At 42.1% G+C, this 19,662-nt stretch overlaps 1 protein-coding gene across 2 annotated transcripts in view; it reads left to right on the forward strand.

Moving 5' to 3' along the window:
• KCND3 (potassium voltage-gated channel subfamily D member 3) overlaps positions 1-10,773 on the forward strand; it is a 201,059-nt gene extending 190,286 nt beyond the window's left edge. Inside the window, exons 4-7 of one of the 2 annotated variants that reach the window (XM_067558806.1) lie at positions 2,671-2,763; positions 6,181-6,237; positions 7,327-7,574; positions 9,452-10,773. In XM_067558806.1, the coding sequence (XP_067414907.1) occupies positions 2,671-2,763; positions 6,181-6,237; positions 7,327-7,574; positions 9,452-9,653 (600 nt within the window). In that variant the 3' untranslated portion in view covers positions 9,654-10,773. The remainder of the gene's footprint in view (positions 1-2,670; positions 2,764-6,180; positions 6,238-7,326; positions 7,575-9,451) is intronic. The other variant, XM_067558807.1, reaches the window with a different exon arrangement.
• Positions 10,774-19,662: the final 8,889 nt, after the last annotated feature.

A 19,662-nucleotide genomic window follows, 5' to 3' on the forward strand; every position in this document is an offset into this window, starting at 1 on the left:
AATTGCCATTTTAATGTGTCTAATTGTCTTTGAAAATTTTAGCCACTGAATACACATAAAGATAATGAGTATGATCACAGAAAACATGCCATGAAATTGGGGTGGATTTCAGGGTCAGGAAGTTTAAAGAAAAAATGCTTAGCATAGTAGTTCTCAAAATTGCAACTATGAGAGGAAAAACTAAAATACTCCTTGTTTTGGAACAGCAGAGAGACTTGCCAAACAGCTTCTTCTTATCTCCTTTCTTTCCATTTCTGGGGCATATCTGATTTTCAAATCAAAGAGTGAATGATGTAGGCAGTACTTTGAGAAACGTGTTTGTATAAGACACACAGAGAGAACAGATTCAGGGGGTTACATGCCGTAGTACATAAACCTTGACTACAGTGCCCAGAAATGTGCTTATTGGAAAGCCTCTCTAGCATATGTGTTTAATCTCTGCCCATTTTCATGGGGCTCCAGAGAAATGTTAGAGCAGATTTATTTTCTTTAAGTAGATATTTACCATGTTGAGCAAGCCACTGAAAGTGCCTTCAAACATCTTCCTTCCTTACCTGACAATAAAATCATGTAAATAGTGAATTTAAGTAACTATTCTCTTTATATCATTAAATTGATCTAATGTCTTTCTGCTGGACGATTGAATTGTGAGTAAGAACAATAAGAGATTGGAAGTGAGCGCTCTGGGGTTGTTTATATAGTGCCTAGCCCAATGGGGCTCTAATCGCTCTGTAGAGTCCTTCCACCAGGGCAATAATAGAGAGATGCAATAATAGAGAGTGGAGTCTGCCTTTAAAGACAATAAGCTTTGTCAGAGCACTGGGTGTTATTATGCATACCCTGTACTGCAGCTCTTCTGGCTTTCACATTCCACATTTGGATGTTAGTTATTTGCAGTACACCAGGCACTCCTCTTTCAGTTTGTCTTACACCTGCTGCCTCTCTCTAAAGACCATTCAGCAGCAGCAGCATAAAATCCCCACCACGACAGGGGCTTTGAGGAAACTAAGAAGAGCAATTTGCAGGTAGCATTCCTGCTGCTACCTGATCAGGATTTGGAAGGACAGGCTCTCGGCCACTGAGACAAAACTTCTCAGGGAGCCAAGGTTCAGCAAAAAGCCCTTTCTGCAGGGTCTCTGCTTTCTTGTAAAGGTTTCTTGTGAAGTCAAAAGAGCACATATGTACACATACACACACTAACTACAACTAAACCATCAGCTCAGGCCATTTTTCTTGTATGTGGCTTAAATCCTGATCATTCACCTGCTCCCAAAATTCAGCCCTGCTGCTAAACCTCTCTGACAAAGCCTCTCCTTGCTCCTAAAGACCCATCCTTTTCCCAGCCCTGGCTAGGGGCCAGCCCTCTTTTAAAGGTTCTGATCTTAACACATCTCAGCTGTGCATGATTCCTCCCCACCTGGGAGCCCTGCCTGAGCTGACTCTAAAGCCTCTGCCCGGAATTTTATCTCAAGAAACCCACCCTGCTGTCTGATTACACTTTGGGCCAGTGTATGGACAGCACTTAGCACCAGGGGGCCCTGAGCCATGATGGGGCTCAAAGGTACTACCCCAATACAAATAATAAACAGTAATACAATCATAATTAATCAACGACACCACCCCATCAGACACCCTTGACAGATGGGGCTTTTGCTCTCGAAGGGCTGCTGCTAATTCCCTCTGATCAAAACTCTCATCCCAATGCTACATGTTTCCCGGTAGAATCTACTTCACTTCTCACTAACAGTGATGATTTATTAATAATAATAATTTGCACATCTCCTGTGCCTTTTATCCAAGCTGCTTTTCAAACAAAGGGTTTAATCTTGTGAGGTGCCAGACACTCTCAGCTTTCATTAAAAGTGGAGTGGCACTCAGCCCTCACCCTACCACTGGAGAGCAGATGACAATCAGTTCCATTTTAGTAGACTGAAGGCACAGATAGAGATGACACTGAGCTAGGATTAGAACCCCAGGCGTCCTGGCCCATATTACTACCAGTCTACTCACTAACACTCCACAGAGCCAGTGATGGGCTGGTTTTTCCTGTACCCTGTCTTCAGTGCTTCATTTCAGCCCATTGTCTGTTTTTTGCCCTTCCCAATCCAAGAGACAGGCCCATAAAGCCACTTACCACTTGACTCCTGAATTACACCACAGCGACTTGTCTTTAGGGACACTGGTTCATTCTTGACTTGAAAGGAGACTAACATACTCCTCCCTACCAAGCAAATCATCATCTTCTTGGAGGCACTAGGGGTTAGACGGAGCCTCTTCGAAAGTTGCAGCATTGTCATTCTCAGCTTTCAAAAATCAGGAGCAGGGCCTCAAAAATCATGACTTTTTTGAAAAATAATAAATTGTGGGTTCTTTTTCCTGGCCTGCTGTTTCCTGGGTCTATCGGCCACACACTGATTGTGTTACCAAGCTCTTCTCCACAACCACAAAGGGCTACAAACTGACTTTTTTAAGAATGGAAGTTGAGATTCTGATCTGAATCCAGGAGCTGGGGCTTTAAGGAAAACACCAACTCCCAAGACTTGTGACATGAGGGTTGGCAACACTGGGTTTGTCCCCTTTCCCTCACCTCCTCCCTTGTAAAATCTGACATGGTTGTTCTTTTTAGCCCCATGATTTCACCCCCTCATTCTTCTTTCTCTGGTTGTTTAGGGATCTACTGATGATGAACAGCACATCAGCAAATCCACCTCGCTGATCGAAAGCCAACATCACCACCTGCTGCATTGCTTGGAAAAAACAACTGTAAGTAGCAAAAGGACCCTTTCTAAATCTGACTAACTCCTTTGCTCCTGGATCCAGGCTTCCTCTGGAAAGGATGTAGGTACAGTATGCACTTCTCACCCAATGCATGCACTCATGAACACACATCCCCAGCGGGCATTAACATATGTGTCACTGAAGTAATGGGTCCTGAATCTCAGAAGTTCCCTGAAAATACACTACACGGGAAGAGATTCACTTTCTTTTTGTGAATTGCTTAACAAATAAGCATTGTGCAAAACGCTAACAGTGTAAATCTGTGTAAAAGAACTAAGGGCTGGATTGCCTTGTGCAGACATTTACACCAGTGCACAGTGCAAATCACTATACTTCTGATGGGTAGCATTTCGCTGCCTCCTTGCACTCATTTTGCAACTGGTGCAAAGGTCAATACAGAGTGCAGGGCATCAGGGAGTCAGCTAGTTTAAGTAAGTTTATTCAAGCAATGACCAAAGAGACAGACTTGCAGGAGTAGGCTTTAACTGTGGGTTCTGAACTAGGGCTAAACTCAGTTTGTCTTTGCCTACACTTGCAGTTAAACTGCATCTAGCTCTGGTTCCTCTGCACCCGTTGCTCACACACACTACCATGATGGATAAGATTGCTGGCATGGAGAGGGCTACAGTGGGAAGCCGATGCCAGCAAATTCCAAGCCACACATATTCCCTACCACAAATAGGCTGGAGAAACAACAACTGGGCCATTTTAAAGAAGCAGATGAGCCTTTTTAATGTGGTTTAATGACCCCACGCCTGTTTTTCCTGACAAGCCCCAGTTAAAGGAGCAGGTGGTTCATCTGGAGGCCAGTCAAGTGGATTCTACTCAGTGATGTTTCACTCATTCAATACATGGTGCTGGACTGAGACCGGAGGACGTACTATTTTTTTAAGTATTAAATGGTTATGTAAGCAGAAGTCCCTGGAAAAATTCCAAAGAGATCTTTATCTTGTGTACGTTTCATTTCCAGCTTTATATTCAAAGGTGATTTATGGTAAAGGGACATATTATCTATATAATATATCATGGCCCATTCTGGAAAGACACCAATGGGTTAAAACCTGGTAAGATTTATCCCTTTCTTTATCTGCATCCACCATCAGACATGCCTGTGATTTCTGACCCACACAGTCTCAATTTCAGTTTGGTTCCTACCAGGGCAACACCAAGTAGGTTTCAAAGATGCATTGGAAGAAGACCATTGGTTAAATACTTATAGCAACTAAATCCCGCAGGTCCTGAAACTCCTCATGAGTTCCAGTGCCGATGCACTATATCAGCAACTGTTGGTTTCATTTTCTGGTATAAGTCTCAGCTTGCCTTTGTTTCAAATAACTCTGTATGTTACATTACAAGCAGATAGTTCACAATCTGACTCTTCCATTGTTTAGAATTCTGTGCTTACCCATAACCTTTAAATAGTACCGGCAAAGTCTTACACACATGCTTAACTTCACACCCTGCGAGTAGTTCCACTGAATAAAGTGAAGCATCTCTGTAAATCGTTGCAGGGTTGGGGCATACCTTAGACAAACTTCAGGCCAGATGATGACAGCCTCGCTTATCTCCACAAATACTCCCACTGATTTCAGTGAGATGACTTGTGGTATAAGTTGCTATAGCTGTCTGGCCCCAAATGAATGACAACAGACACTGGGGTCAAAGGGACAGCGGAAGCAGAGAGAGGAGAATGCAGGGCAGTAGACTTTCCTTCTATTTTCACTTGTATTTTTCTGTATTGGCCCCAGTTTAATTTGGCCGAGATGCCAGTGCAGGGATAGGAACAGGAACATAGAGGAGCTATTGCATTGAATAGAGCCAAAGAGAGCCACAAAAGCACTGAGTTGAATAACTATTTGAAAATAATGTGCTTGATAAATGACAGGGAAAAAAGGATTTTTTTTCTGTCTTCAAAAAATGCATAGAGCTGTTTGATTAATGAAAACAGTTAATTTTGAATACATTATTTGTTGGGTAATGGGGAAACAGAGAAGATCATTAGCAACTGGAATAATTTACCAAGTGGCATGCTGGATTCTTCATCACTGGCAATTTTTAAATTAAGATTGGATTTATTTTTTTTTGAAGATATGCTCTTGTTCAAAAGGAATTATTCTGGGGAAGTTCTAAGGCCTGTGTTATACAGAAGGTCAGACTAAATTCTCATAATTGTCCCTTCTGGCCATGGAAGCTCTGAATTGTTGAACAAACTCTTCACAGTTGTCATTTAATCAGCTCTAATCATGATGCAAATGCCACAACAGCAATTTCAGGATTCCATTTCAGGTAGGTGTATTTAGCTTTTGGGGTGTTTTGGGCTCTCTGCAAGTCTACTCAGCGTTAAGCAGTTGTTCAGTTCTTGACGTCTGAGTGCTGCTGACCCGGAGTATCAAAGTTTTCCAAAAAGAGATTGTCATTCAAGGAGTCGGATGCAGTATGTTTAGATTGTGGGTCTCAATGCATTAGTCAAAACAGCTCAATCAGTTTTTGTGCTGAAATTCCTGTACTTCTTTGGCATACTTAATCTATTAAGATATTATGCAAAACCATCAAATTACAGCGTATGAATTCTTAAACACTGAAGAGTCATTTTGCAATGTTTCAAAGTTTCAGGTGGAATGGAATGAGGAATGATCCATGTGCCATGGTTACCAACACGTTTCAAAGGGCAATTCACCTTTCCTTAAACTAGACAGAGGGATTTTAAAAGTACATGCTTTATTTTCACAGTATCTGCAGTTGTCACTAGAATGAAGTCCTACAATTTAATGGCTGTGAATGGCCTACAAATCTGGTGTGTGAGAAGACAAAGTGGCCCTGAGATGCTTCCAACAGTCATAAAAGATTCTTTGCTATGTTAACACAACATTTTTCAGGTCTATTCCCTACCCCAGATGCATAGCCTCTTCTTTCTCTGGCTGATGCCTGGGTTGATCCACATCCTTCAGCCAAAACCTTCCTTCTTTATTTCCACAAAGGTCAACCAAAACTCAGCCCCATTGCTTGTGTAACCCCTGCTCCAATAACAATACAATCCCAATAGGAGCAAGCTCTGATTCAGTGGCTGAAGATTTGTTTTATCCACTGCTTTTGGTGCTCAATAAAAAAAATGAAATAAAAAATGAGCAGCAGCTGTAAATTGCCTTGTGCTTCCTCTCTTTTTTAGAAAGAGACCCAAACAATTAAAATACAGGGCTCCAGAATATTTTCTTGAAAGAAAGAAAGAGACTAATCTGATTTAGCAAATGAGTTTGGTAAAGGAAAGGCCCAATTGCCCATTCAAACCTGGGGGGCCAGATGGAATGCTGAGATTGAATGGATGGAATGCTGGGACTAAACGTAGGAATGCAGGAATGGACAATCAATCATGTTTTTATTTTTTGTTGGCATGTTGTCCTGTAGGGATTGTCCTATCTTGTGGATGATCCCCTGTTATCTGTACGAACTTCCACCATCAAGGTATTTCCTCTTTAATTCAATCTGTTTTCTACAATCTCTGTGATACATCCACAGTGCTTGTGTCCTTTCTTGTTTCTGGTCCTGTTCTTGGGAGTTTGTGCATGTGGTTCTTTTTTGCTAGGTGATGCCTTTGTGTGCTGTAAGACTTGGTATCTGTTCCAATGAAAATTGATGTTTGCCTTATCTACAGTCCTCGCCTTCCCTCTCCCTCATCCCCGACTCCCTCCTTGCTCCATCCTTTCCAGTTCTGATAGGGAAAAGGTTACGCTTCTATATTAGGCATCTGTGAATGTTTATGTATGTGCCTAGGTGCATACTTTGGCTCTTCCCTACTCTGTCATCTGTTCATTGCTGCAAAAGGCACTAAATTTTTCCATGCAACTGTAAAGCTCAAGGCGACCCAATTTTGCAGTTCTAGGTTCCCTTTCTCGTTGTTTCTCTCCCCCCCTGACAGCTTCCATCTTGACACTTTTACTTCCACATGTAACTCAGCTGCCATCCCAGCTTCGACTGGAACTATAGGTGGGACATACCTTCCGGAATCAGCTTCACCGGCATACCAGACCTAAATTTTCCAACTTGATGACTAATGAGTTCTCCGGACACAAATAGCACGAGTCGAAGCTTTAGCCCTGAAGACAATAAGCCTGATTCTCCTTTCTGCACAGTTTTAGAACAGTGAGGCACCTTAGGCTTCACAAAGGTCAGTTCAGGGATACAGGTGTGTAAGTGAAAGGAAAAATCAGGCCCAAACTAGTGATGGTTGTGGAATGTGTAAGCCAGCAGGTATGGACAGGCTGCCATGCCTATGCCACAGCTTCTCCTATTCCCTTATCCTTGTGGGGGAGCAAACACGTTCTCTTGGTTGCATTGAGTAATGGGATGAAGCCATCTCCTTCCCCGTTGTTGTTTGCATTTTTAAATCTGGGAGCTGTCTACTGCAAACTGTTTCAGGCACAGGGACCGAAAGCGTCTTAAACGTGTGAAGGGCAGACCTGTCCCACGCAAATAGCAAAAGGTGGTCTTGACAAGGAAAAGCCTTTGGGTAGCTACTGGGGAGAATGACAGTGTTGTTCTTTTCCCTGCCAGAATCATGAGTTCATAGATGAGCAGCTGTTTGAGCAGAATTGCATGGATAGCTCAATGCAGAATTACCCCTCCACCCGCAGCCCCTCATTGTCAAGTCACCAGGGCGTGAGCACCTCCTGTTGCTCTCGCCGCAACAAGAAGACCACTCATCTTCCCAACTCCAACGTACCAGCCACGCGCCTGCGGAGCATGCAGGAACTAAGCACGATACACATCCAGTGCAGCGAGCAGCCGTCACTTACAACAAGGTATGGTAAGCAGGCCCTTGGTGCTGACTGCTGCGTGCAAACCTGCTGCGGGTGACGTCCAGTTGGGATGTGTTTGATCCAGTTTCTACCCACTCAAACAAGGAGAGGGGTCTCCCCCCAGGGACCATCCAATGAGCTGTGGCAGCTATGTTGGCAGGAGAAGTTCTCCCACTGACATAGCCCTGTCCACACCGGTGCTTAGGTCAGTGTAACTTATGTTGTTCAGAGGGTGGCTTATTCACCCCCCTGAATGATATAAGTTATACCAACATAAGTGGAAGTGTAGACATTGCCTGAGTGGGGTTAATGACTTATCAACACTGGATGGCTTACTCCAACAATCTGTAAACTCCCACCCCTTTTTCCCTATAGCTTCAGAGGTGTACCTTGAATGGTCCCTTACAATGGGTGCTGACTGCTTATGCTAAACAATCTGCTCCCGCTTGGATTTAGCTGTGAAAAGATAAAGGGATAGAGGATTTGAAAGGAGAAATAAAACTGCACTGAAGTTTGAGCCTGAGGTCAGGGAGCCCTGATAGGCTCAAGAAGACTTTGGACCTGATTCTCCTCTCACTTACACCAGCTTTACACCAGTATAACCCCAGTAGGTCCAATGGTGTTACAGCTGATTTCCACCAATAATGAGAACAGAATCAGGTGCAACAGTTGTCAAGGGAAACAAACTAAGATATACTGGTGCCGTTGAAAACATTATACGGGGCCAGCCTCTCATCTGGCATCAATGCACTTACACAGATTTATAGCAACTGAGAATCCAGCACTGTGACTATTTTCTTTGCTGGTGTCTGCAGGAGCAGACTTCTAGCAGTGAGGGAGGGTGAGCTCAGACTTATGCTATGTCCACCTCTGAGCTGCCACCTAATGTCCATTCACTATAGTCACGGTTGCTGCTGAAAGCAGAGATGCCCATCCCCAATGCCTGTGCTGACCCCTACCTCCAGACTGTTTGGGAGGGGCTTCTCTTTTGCAGGCCATCTCTCCCCCCAGTGCCCATGCCAACGTGCATCACAGGCACAGCATCACTGTCCATGGCTGTATCCCACCACTGAAGCAGCTTTGGTTGTTCAGCTTGATTGTATTTTGGGGGTTGAGAGATACTCCAGTGAGTGTTGAGCCCCATTCTCAGAGGCCCCGACCGACTACCCGGAGATGGGAGAGACCCAAACTCACTGCACGAGTCACTTGAAACACAAGCACTGCACAATGCATTAGAATGGTGCACGGAACACATACAACGCCTGTGCACGCCCCAGCATGGAAGAGACTGGTTAATTTTGCTGCCTGAAGTTAACAAAAAGTCACGCTGAGAGATGTTTACGCAGCAACCTCCTCACCTGCTCCGTGCTGTGAAACAGCTGCAGACAGTAATGGGCCCTGCACTGGTTAGAGTCCCTGAAAAGCACTACCATTTCCTTCAAGGAAAATAACACTGGGATGCATTTGAATAACCAGAGGGGCAACTAAGCAGGCCTGGTGTTAACAGGAATTGGCGTACTAGATCCAATCCATAGCAACATCTGGGCCAGTGTACCATGTCTGACAGTGGCCAGCACCATAGTTTCAGAGGAAGGTGCAAGAAACCCTGAGACATCTGAAAGAAATAACCTGTCCACAGGCAAAGTTGCACGCCAAACAAGGGGCAGTTAACAAGGGTTGATGTTCATCAGGGGCAATTAAGGCTCCCCAGTGGTAATCAGGAGTTGAGGAGATTATGCGCCGGTTTCTGCTACAGCTGGTTTTCAGTGCTCTTCCTTCTGAGGCATGACACCACAGGGAAGCAGTTGCGTTTGTTTTTGTTATTGCTGCTTGTAAAATAAATAAATAAATAAATAAATAAAATCCATTTTGTTTTCTAGTCGTTCCAGTCTCAACATGAAATCAGACGATGGGCTGAGACCGAACTGCAAAACCGCCCAGCTAACGACAGCCATCATCAGTATCCCCACCCCACCGGCACTGACACCAGAAGGAGAAAGCAGGCCTCCCCCAGGCAGTCCCTGCCACTCGACAAACATTTCCACCACAACCAGCAACGTGGTCAAGGTCTCTGCCTTGTAAGAAGGTGGTGTTTGAAGGAAGCAGCTGGAATGCCAGCGTCCCTCCCCCTCCACACCTTCACGTTCCTTTCTTGCTGCAAATTGTGCCTGGATGGACCAACCTGACATTTTGTCATAGAATTAGCGATGGAGACCTAACGAGGCAGCTTTCTTCAAACTCGCATTCATGCCATGGACTGGGAACAGATGAGGACAGGGAGGAAGAGGTGGGTTAGACAAAGGGTCTGTGTGCATGTGCACACGGAGAGCCTTGTGCCAGGATACGAAGCAGAAAATTGTTTCTAGAGGCTAGAGAAAAAGAACCGTCATGGCAACAAGAAAGTCAATAAAGAAGCAGAAATATAACACTGTGTATTCTCAGCACCTTTTTAAAGGTTTTTAATGGATAATATTTATTCATGAGGAAATGACTGAAAAAGGTGAAAAAAAACAATGGATTTTGTGATTTTTTTTTCTTCATGGAGCAGAATCTTTAATCAACCAAAATTACACATCTTTTTTTTTTCTTTTATAGAGAAAGATATAGACAAAGAAGACAGCTGTCACAGAAATCTATTTCCGTTCCTCAGTGTGTGTGTGTGTGTGTGTGTGTGTATGTGTGTGAGAAAGAGAACCACATCGAAACAACACACAAAGGTCTGAGCACATTTTCCTGATTTGGTGCACAGTAGCAAAATTATTGCCCAAACACACTGGCACATGCGCGTGCAACACCGACACAAACCTGCACAAATAAATCTTTCACCCTGGATGGCATTCTTTATTTAGATGATTTTGTAACCGCCTTTTAAGTCAATACAGTGCAACTGCAAACAGTGTGTTTGTCTGCTAATTATTGTCTGTAACAACATATTTGTGGAAAAAGAAAAAGACAGGCTTTAGTAGAGTGTTAGTCCCACATGGATTTCTGCTTTCTATTTTTGTTATCACTTACTTGTAAAGAGTGTGACTAGACTACCAGTTCTGTATTTTTAAAAGGAAAAAAAATAAAATAAATGTAGGAAAACTTTTTTTAAATCTGTACACACAAATGGCAAAGAATGTGAAAGCACTCAACTTAACCGCACCAGATCATCATAAGTATGATAGAATGTACCCTGTAATCTATGCCCATGCTTTTTTATATCTTTGCTAATATTGGACATGCAACCCATTGTAAATAGTAGCCAAGTAGTGTCTGGATCTATACTTGATACAATTAAATCTGGAGCCAGCCAGTTGGCATGGACTGAGAAGCTGTTTGGCTTTTTAACTCAGTCCTGTGGTTCCTACTGGCTTCCTGATGGCTTCTGGGTTGCACTGACATGGTGTGTGAACTAGTTTGGCAACTTTAGCACGGGAGCTACAGTGTGCGTTTCCAACTGCGCAGGGTCAGAGACACTGGGGTTTGGAATACACTGGATGTGGTGTGGTACAGACAACACTTTACTTTGCAGCTCTACTCTTCATCTAGGAAGTCCCACACTTTTAGTCAACCAAAAACTGTAACTCTGTGTGGTCCTACCAAACTTAATACTGCTGACTAATTCCATGGTGAATACTGACTGTTCTCCCGGAGATCTTTTCTAGTAACAATATTGTTTTGAAATATAAGAACCTGACACAGTTTCATTTATATATGACCTTTTTCCATTCTGAAAAATAAGTGGGAAATAATTGCTTATTGTCTGGCTACACATTCCTCAGCCCACCTTTTCATGTAGATGCAATTCATTAGCAACAGCACATCTTAATCAAACATATCACGCGCCATCCACAGACATACACAGTACAATGTATTATTCATTATCATCATGGTAGTGCCCAAACGCCTCAATCAGGCTCAGAGCCCCGTTGTGCAGGGTGCTATACAGACACGGAAGCGGACACTGACCCTGCCCCAAAGAGCTTACAGTCGAACAGACAGCTTGGAAGCATTTCAAGCTTCCCTTCTGACAACAGGAAATAGTAACTTTACTAACACAGCGCTATCTGCAGCACCACTCAAAGTGTAACCCTGGGCGATACAGCAAAGGGATGGGTCTTTTTGCATCTCTCAAAATACGTTCTGAGGTTATGTGACTTAAAATTATGCACCACCAACCCACCTTGCCAACATTCCTAACCTATTACTCTGGATCACGGGCACTCAGATAGCTGTTGTTATAACTCAGTAACCTGCTTAGAAACTTATCCCATTCTAGGAATGATAAGGCTACAGCTAAACATTCAGTAATGTCATAAGCTGATGGACCTTTGCTCCCGTGCTGGAGAGCTCCCTGTTGTACATTCTCCAGCACTATGCCCAGTCCTGTTTTAAATCACGCAAGTGTTGTGGCTTCTTTGCTACTTCCCTTGGGAGGTTATTCTGTAGTTGAACAGATTTCACCATTAGCAGTTTTTCTTGACACTTAATTTAAATCTTTTCTTTGTTTCATGTAGCCCCATTACATCTCATCACACCCCTGCTCTATTGAACATCTTCGAGCCTAAGTGGAGCCCGATTCTTCACTGCCTTGCACCTTGTGCCATCACTGACATCTGGGCAAAGTAAGGCTGAAACGCTATCATGCTGGTTGGGAATGTATTAGTCCCACTGTGCACTTAATTGGCATGGGTTTAAATGACAAGCTACAGGGTGATAAAGAGCCAGGTCCTCACCTTGTATTCTTAGCTCTGCCCTTCTCTTCCCTGACTTACTATGGAGTCTTAAACAAGTCACTTTACTTCTCTGTGCCTCTGTTTCCCCATCTCTAAAATGGAGGTAATGACACCCCTCTGTGGAACGGACTTTGTGTGCAGTGTATTGTTATTAATCAAAGTATTTCCTGAACATTCACCATTTTTGCCAGGGATGTAAAGAAACAAACAGGAACAACAGTGCTTGGTGTTCACCTCGTTAGCGTTTGGGTTCAGGCTGCCAGGGTAGCCCTGCCCTTTGCTATGTTCTGCATAAGAGAAATTATTTTTCTGCTTAATCAAAAGTATGTAGCATAACATTCCTATCATTACCTTAGCATGTGCTGCCACCAGCAATCACTGGCTCAGCAAAGATCCCTATGAAGAGAAAGAAGGGGAAAAAAAATCAAAAAGGATTCATCTCAGTAGTTTAACACAAAAATAGCATTTATAATGAAGGCATTAGCCCGATTTTAATGCTCATCTGACCAGGACTGATTAATGTTTCCCAAGGCAAATCTCTGCACCTGTAAATACTAGTGTACAGAATTCCCTGGGTTACACAGTGCAACGATGCCCTCGTACGTCCCCTTGCTGTGAAAGCACTTTGCAGTCACTGAAATAGCATGGATCGGAATGAATCCACACGGTATTTATGTACAACAGGATATAATGCAGCATCCTGCAAATGCTTTGCTGATAAAAACAGAGCTGCATAAGCTAAGGAGAAAGAGAGGTGTGGAGAGCGGAAAGGGCTCTGTCTCTGTGGGAGGAAGGGAGAGCATTTGTTTTGATAAGCAGAAGAATTGCTTGGCAGTCATGTACTCCCAAGGTAATGAGAGGGAATTGACTTGATTAGCTTATGTGAATTTACAAAACATCTCTAGAGATGAGGCCAAACCAAGCCTCAGATTTTGAGCACACGCAGACATAGGCAAGTTTAGATCTGGCCTGGGATCCAACTAGGGCTTGGGCCCTTCTCTCCGGTGCTCCTCAGTATTGCTCTGTCCTCTAACCTTTCCATTTTCCATCCCCACCTCCGTGCATAGAGGAGTTATAGCTACATAAACTGGGAATTGCCTGCACCAACATCCCACTTACCTGAGGCACATGGAACGTGGTTTCTTCAGGCGTGGGCTGCATGACTATATATACAGTAGGAGAAGGAGTCCAGAACTTTAGAGATTATGTTCCTGAAAGGGACTTGAAGGACAGCTGGAGCAGAGCAATCTGACGAGTAAATCCAATAAAAAATGCCAATGTTTTCATGATTTTTTAAAAACTTTTTTCCAAAGTTTCTTGTGAAATGTTTTTGTTTTATCCATGAAAACACAACAAACAATTTGATCATTTAGACAGAAAAAAATCATGTTTTGATTTTTTTCCCCTCAGCAAATGTCAAAGGAAACAACACTTTTCTTTGAAAAATTTTTTGTAGAAAAAAGTTTCAACAATGTTTTCACCCAGCTTTATTGATGAGTTTGTTCTCTTCTCCTCTGGCATTGGGCTGTTCATTATAGCAGAACTGTGTACATTCTAGGAGCAAACACACTTATTACAAATGACTGGTGCATATCCCTGTCCCAAACCGTGAATTCAAGCTACCCTCTTTGAAATCCTTTTCACTTATTTTTGTTTCCCTAAAAACCTCCAAGTCACTTATAAAGAAACTGCCACAAAATCTAAACCACTGTACAGAGAAATTAAAGATCGAAGAGACCATTAGTCCACCCTTGCCAACGCAGTATTCTTCCCTATAAAATATTTCCCAACGCTTTGCTTAGACTAGCTATAAATCTCCCCAGAGACAGGGCTCCCACTGCTTCACTTAAGAAATTATTCCAGCCTAACAGATCTCAGTGTCAGGGAGTTATTTTTCATTCCATTGCTCCGGATTATATCCCCTTACACCCGCTTAATAAACTCCTCCCCTCCTTGAACATTACCTGTGTACATACATCTGAAAAATAGAGTCTTGTCTTTGGACAGCAAGTTCTTATGCGGGAGGCTATTTTTGGGTACCAAAGAATTAGCATTTTAAAGGTAAATTGGAAAATAAGTTTGCAATTCTAAATTCTTAACAGAAGCATCTTACCCGCTGAAAAATTACATTTCTATTTTAAACATTGGGAAAGCACTTTCTTTTTTATAGTGTTTAGAGCTGCCAAAACCTATTTAAAGGCTGCAGGTTTTCCCTGAAATAGCTGATACCACCATACCATTATGAACTAGCTCTTACTGCTCTGATTTACATAACTGGGCAGGAGGGTGTTATAACAAGAGCTCAGATATTGTTGGCTCAATGAAGGAGGAGGTGTTTTTTCAAGTATTTTAGATGTAAATCCATTTGTAATCATGTTGTCTATTACACATATTCTAATGCTGGTTGGGAACCTTAAAAATCATATTTAACTGATGGCTTGCAGTGTTCCCTATAAAAAAAGAGATTAAAATGGGGTAAATGTTGGATTAAGGTGGAGTTACAAGTCAGCATGCAATGGCTCAAGCAGTAATGTTTTTGAATAAAAGGCCTTATATGCTAGGTTTAAAGTTGGTTGAATAATATTTGCAACTATTTTTTTTCCCACAACAATTGTATTTGGGAATCATTAGTGATTATTCTTCCACACTGGAACAGTCTGTAGCTGATTACATATTTTTTAATTGTTTGGCAAATTTATTTTTGATTGTTTTCTCTGATATTTTGAATTGCACTGAATGTGTGTCTTCGTAACTGAGGTTACTGGCTTAACAATTAATGATGCCATAAATGGTTAAACTTCCTAATTAGGATTTCCTTCTAGATCCTTAAGATTAATAATGAGATGCAATGTGGTATAGTGATTCGAATTGGGATTTAGCATCAGGATGCCTGGGTTCTATTCCTAGCTCTTTCTGAATCACTGTGACACCTCAGACAAGTCACTTTGCCTCTCTATGCCTCAATTTACACATCTGTAAAATAGGGATGATAATACTTTCCTGTCTCACAGAGGTGTTGTGAAGTTTAATTAATAGATGTTTGCAAAGTGCTTTAGAGATTCTCCCATGACAGTGAAAAGATTTATTATTTACATTTGGGATACAAGACTGTGCCAGAAAGATTTAAGCTTGATCAGTCAACCACACCACACAACGACATTTGTGAAAAATTCCTGCTATAGTCTTGTTTTCAGTCAATAGTCTGTTATTTTTGTGTGTGTGTGTGTGTTGTGTGTGTTTCTTCTCCCTGAGTTTTGGACTGGCACTAGTCATAGCAAGTTATATAGCTGTTTGGGTGAGAGATAAATAACCATACAATGCTCTTCTCACTTCCTGTTGCAACCGTAACCGGAGTTCCAGCTGGCTCCTTGGACCAATGAAATATTTTACAAAACACATGTGATGGTATATTTTTGATAATCAGTGAAACATTCCAATGCAATGGTGTTTTCTTTAGAGTTTTATGTTATGAGAAACTCTCACCCTTATTATTTTCTATTTTCGTACTATAAATGGGCTTTGCTTACAAACATCACAAATGACAGAGACAAAATGTACTGTACAAAACAGCAGGTAGATTCATTTGAGAACACCCTTCTAAAGAACTCTAAGTTTCTGTTGTCTTCTTTTTGAACTGTAGTGCATATGTTGAAACTTGTATATCATTTACAGTATTGAGTCTTGTGCCACTGCTGTACCTGATGTATCCAATCTGGATTAAACAGAGTATATGCCACAAATACTAAGATCATGCAGTAGATTTCTTTTAGAACAAGTATTTAAAGGCATTTTGTCTTTTTTATTACTACTATCACTAAGATATTTATGATACATAAAAAGGTCAGTTTAAACATAGGTCCCTTTTTTCTATTGCCAGAGTTCATTGAACCAGAATGTTTGTTTTAATGGGAATAGCTTTTGAAATGAAATTTTCACATAAGAAAACTGGAGGGCTGAAGTGCTTTTCCCTAGCCCAGTTTGCATTCTTTTTCTTTCAAGGATCAGTGTTCCTTGCAGGCCGACAAGGAACCGCTATATATTTTTCTACTAATGGATGGCAATGGATCTAGAATAGGGAACAGGATGTGCTGGAAATCTTCCCATGCATGTTTTTGGGAGGAAGTGGTGGGGAGGGGGGCGGACGAGCCAAGGCTTTTGCAGAATTTCCTTTGACTTAATGAAAAGAAATCCAACATTTCAGGGAACTGCAAGGGAAACACTGGTGCCAAAAATACTGTCAGCATGCCCTCTGCCCTGTCTTCTGTACAGTTACTTGCCACAAACAGTGAAAAGTTTTTGTTTCTTTTCATTGCCAATGAAAGACGCTTCCTAAGATTTTAGGCCATGCTAATTTCCATAGCTATCCTTACTGTCTACACCATCTTTGCTATGCAACTCAGAAGGGTCACTTTACCAGAAAGCTACTCTTTAACTCGTTATCTTCACTTGTTCATACCAACTCTCAAGCATATTGCACTTTGTTTCCCCAATTATGGAGTTATAAGGACAGCTGCTAATGACATAAGAAGCTACAGTGAATTTCTTCCTCCCTTTTGATGGTAGGAAAGAATTAAGTTCTCCGGTCAACTACATTGCAGCAGCAGCAGCTTCTCACACTTCATTCAGTTATATTCCATACACACCAGTACAATATTCGTCTAACCTATCATAAATGTAGTTAGAATGTTACACGTACCACAAAGCCCAGACAAGCTTCCTTTTCTGTCATGCTAGGACACTTCTCAATCACACAACTCTTCAAAAAACTCCTCTCCCTTATTTAGTACCTGACCCACCACCACGGAGGTCGAACAGAGTCTTTCCATTAACTGCAGAGGGCACTGGCTTAGGCCCTTTGCCCTTTAAAAAAAAAACAAACAAACAAAAAAAAACAAAAAACAAAAAACACTCCTCTGTGGGTGCACACATCCAATGTTTTTCTTCTACCTTTCCACTTTAAGCATCAATTTAGAGGAATACAGCCTCACAACAGCACAATACTATTCCCATGCTCTTCCCACTCTGAACAGAGCAGTGAGAATTTGCCTAATAGGTCATTTTAAAGATGACTACGTACATTTTCCATTTTGGGGAAGGGCTTGCTTGCAGCTTAATTTTCAATGGAAATAAGAGATGGCGTATCCAGTCTCTATGAAAATAGCAAATTCATTCACACGAACAACTTAACTGTCCAAGGACTAGGGGGAAACAGTGTACTGTGTGCACAGAATTTCTCAGTCTTCCTTTCTAAGCAAAAGCTGCAGGTGTTGGTTCAAATGGAGAAATTTATTTCACCATAGGTTAGATGCAGTCTGCTCTCTTACCCACACAAAGATACATCCCAAGAACAAACAAAAAATGCAGCAGAACCCCACAAAGCAAAAAACCCAAGCAACCAAAAAAAAAAATCTAGACGCACAAACAGTTGCTTGTGCCCTTCTAAGGCTGAAGCTGGTGCAGAGTGTGGGAAAGCAGACAGGGCTACAGCAGGGGGTTCTCAAACTGGGGGTCGGGACCCCTCAAGGGATTGCAAGGTTATTATGGGGGGGGGTCATGAGGTGTCAGCCCCCAGGCATGTCATAGCTGCGGCTGTCAGCCCCGTGCATGGCTGACAGACAGAGCCCTTCAAAGCTGGGTGACCGGAGAGCAGCAGCAGCTGCTGGCCGGGTGCTCTAAAGGCAGCTTCCCCCCAGCAGCAGCGCAGAAGTAAAGATGGCATGACATGGGGAAGGAGTGGCATGGCATGGGGTCTTCACTTTTTTGGGGAGGGTCATCACAGCCTGAAATATTTTCAAAGGGGGTACCAGAAAAAAAGTTTGAGAACCCCTGGGCTACAGGATGCACATGAACAAATCCAGTCATTGATGTATTTACTGATCAGCGTGCAGGAAGTTTTCCTAGTTAAAAAAAAATACTGATTACAAAATGTCTCCTCTACAGGAGAAAAATCTGGTTCAAGTGCATTTATACATATCCGGAAAATACATCCTGTTCCAACAGCATTGTGCGATTTCATTCAACTCCCTCCCAATGACTTATGAGCTAAAATTACAAGTCAAAGAAGAAATTTCCTCATGGCCACTACTGCAAACTCCACACAAACTTGAAACTTCAGTGTGCCTTATGCCTCTGACAGCATTACCCATACTAAAATTCTGCAGCTGGAAGTTGGACATCACTAGGCAAAACAAAATACAAACCAATTTGCTTTCTCAGCTATGCAAGGGTAACACTTCCAAAAAATGTTTAGCAGTAAAAGCCAGTAGTTATTTCCCAGTGTCTTTGTCATATCTATATGAAGGAAATGCTTATGAAGTTGCCTTTTTTTTAAATCACTTTTACAGTTCAAAAATAATACCACGCTTTTAGTGTTGACTGGTTTACGACTGAAGAACACATGAAATGGAGAGAGGTGCTGAGGCAGCCTTTGCAAGGGAACAGTAATACAGACAGCCCAAGATGCAGCCCAACTCTGCATCCTCCTTTCCAGCTTATTAGAACTGGAACAACAGAATTTATTGTTTTTAGAAACAAAAATCACATCATAGTCTTTTCAACTAATAGGAAAGCACTCAGAATGGCGTTCTTCCTATCATATTGATTTATCCTGATCCTATAGGGGAAAAAATATCTTAGCCATCAATAAAAAATCTCACCCCAAAAACTTCTAACAGTAAAAACCCATGTCAAAATGTCTCTCTCCTAAGAACAGTCTAATTAAAAACGACTAATTAGACAACCCCGCTGTTATATAGAGCAACTGTCACAGCTCAAGATTGTTAAGCTCATTCCTTTTCCCACTTGCTATAAACCCCAGCACCCACTAGATGCCATCGTTTTTCCTTTTCACAAAAAAACAAAAACACAAGTGAAAGTATATAGCCTGAATTGATGGTAAAGGGGTAAATAAGTGCCATTTTCATGTGCTATATTATCAATTTTGTACTTTTACTGCAGACAGAAAAGGGAATGAAGTTTGCACCACAAACCTCGACAAGCTGGCTGCATTTAGTAAATAGATTCTTGGAGTAGCAAATAGTCAAAGCTGAAATAAGAGCGTTCACTTACTAAAATCTGGCATGCTCACAAGTATGAGTATAGGTTAGAAATGGGCTATATAGAACTACCCGAAGCCAACAGGGGGCATTCTTGGTACAGGGCCTGCCTCTCTCCAAGTCACTTTGTCCAGAGATCTGCTATATCTTATGTTTAAAAGAACTCCACTGCACTGTGAAAGAGCTCTTTGAAGCCTTTTAAGGAGCTTTGGATTGTTTAGCAAGGAGTGGAGCTTTGCTACCGAGCAAGGGCACAGGTATTTTGTGATTGTTTAACGTTAATGTAAGATATGAAATATCTTGGGAATGTGTGCC

Source organism: Emydura macquarii, unplaced genomic scaffold (assembly GCF_026122565.2).
Source record: "Emydura macquarii macquarii isolate MOO-44397 ecotype Brisbane River unplaced genomic scaffold, CSIRO-AGI_Emac_v2 contig_2184, whole genome shotgun sequence".
Classification (NCBI taxonomy): Eukaryota; Metazoa; Chordata; order Testudines; family Chelidae; genus Emydura; species Emydura macquarii.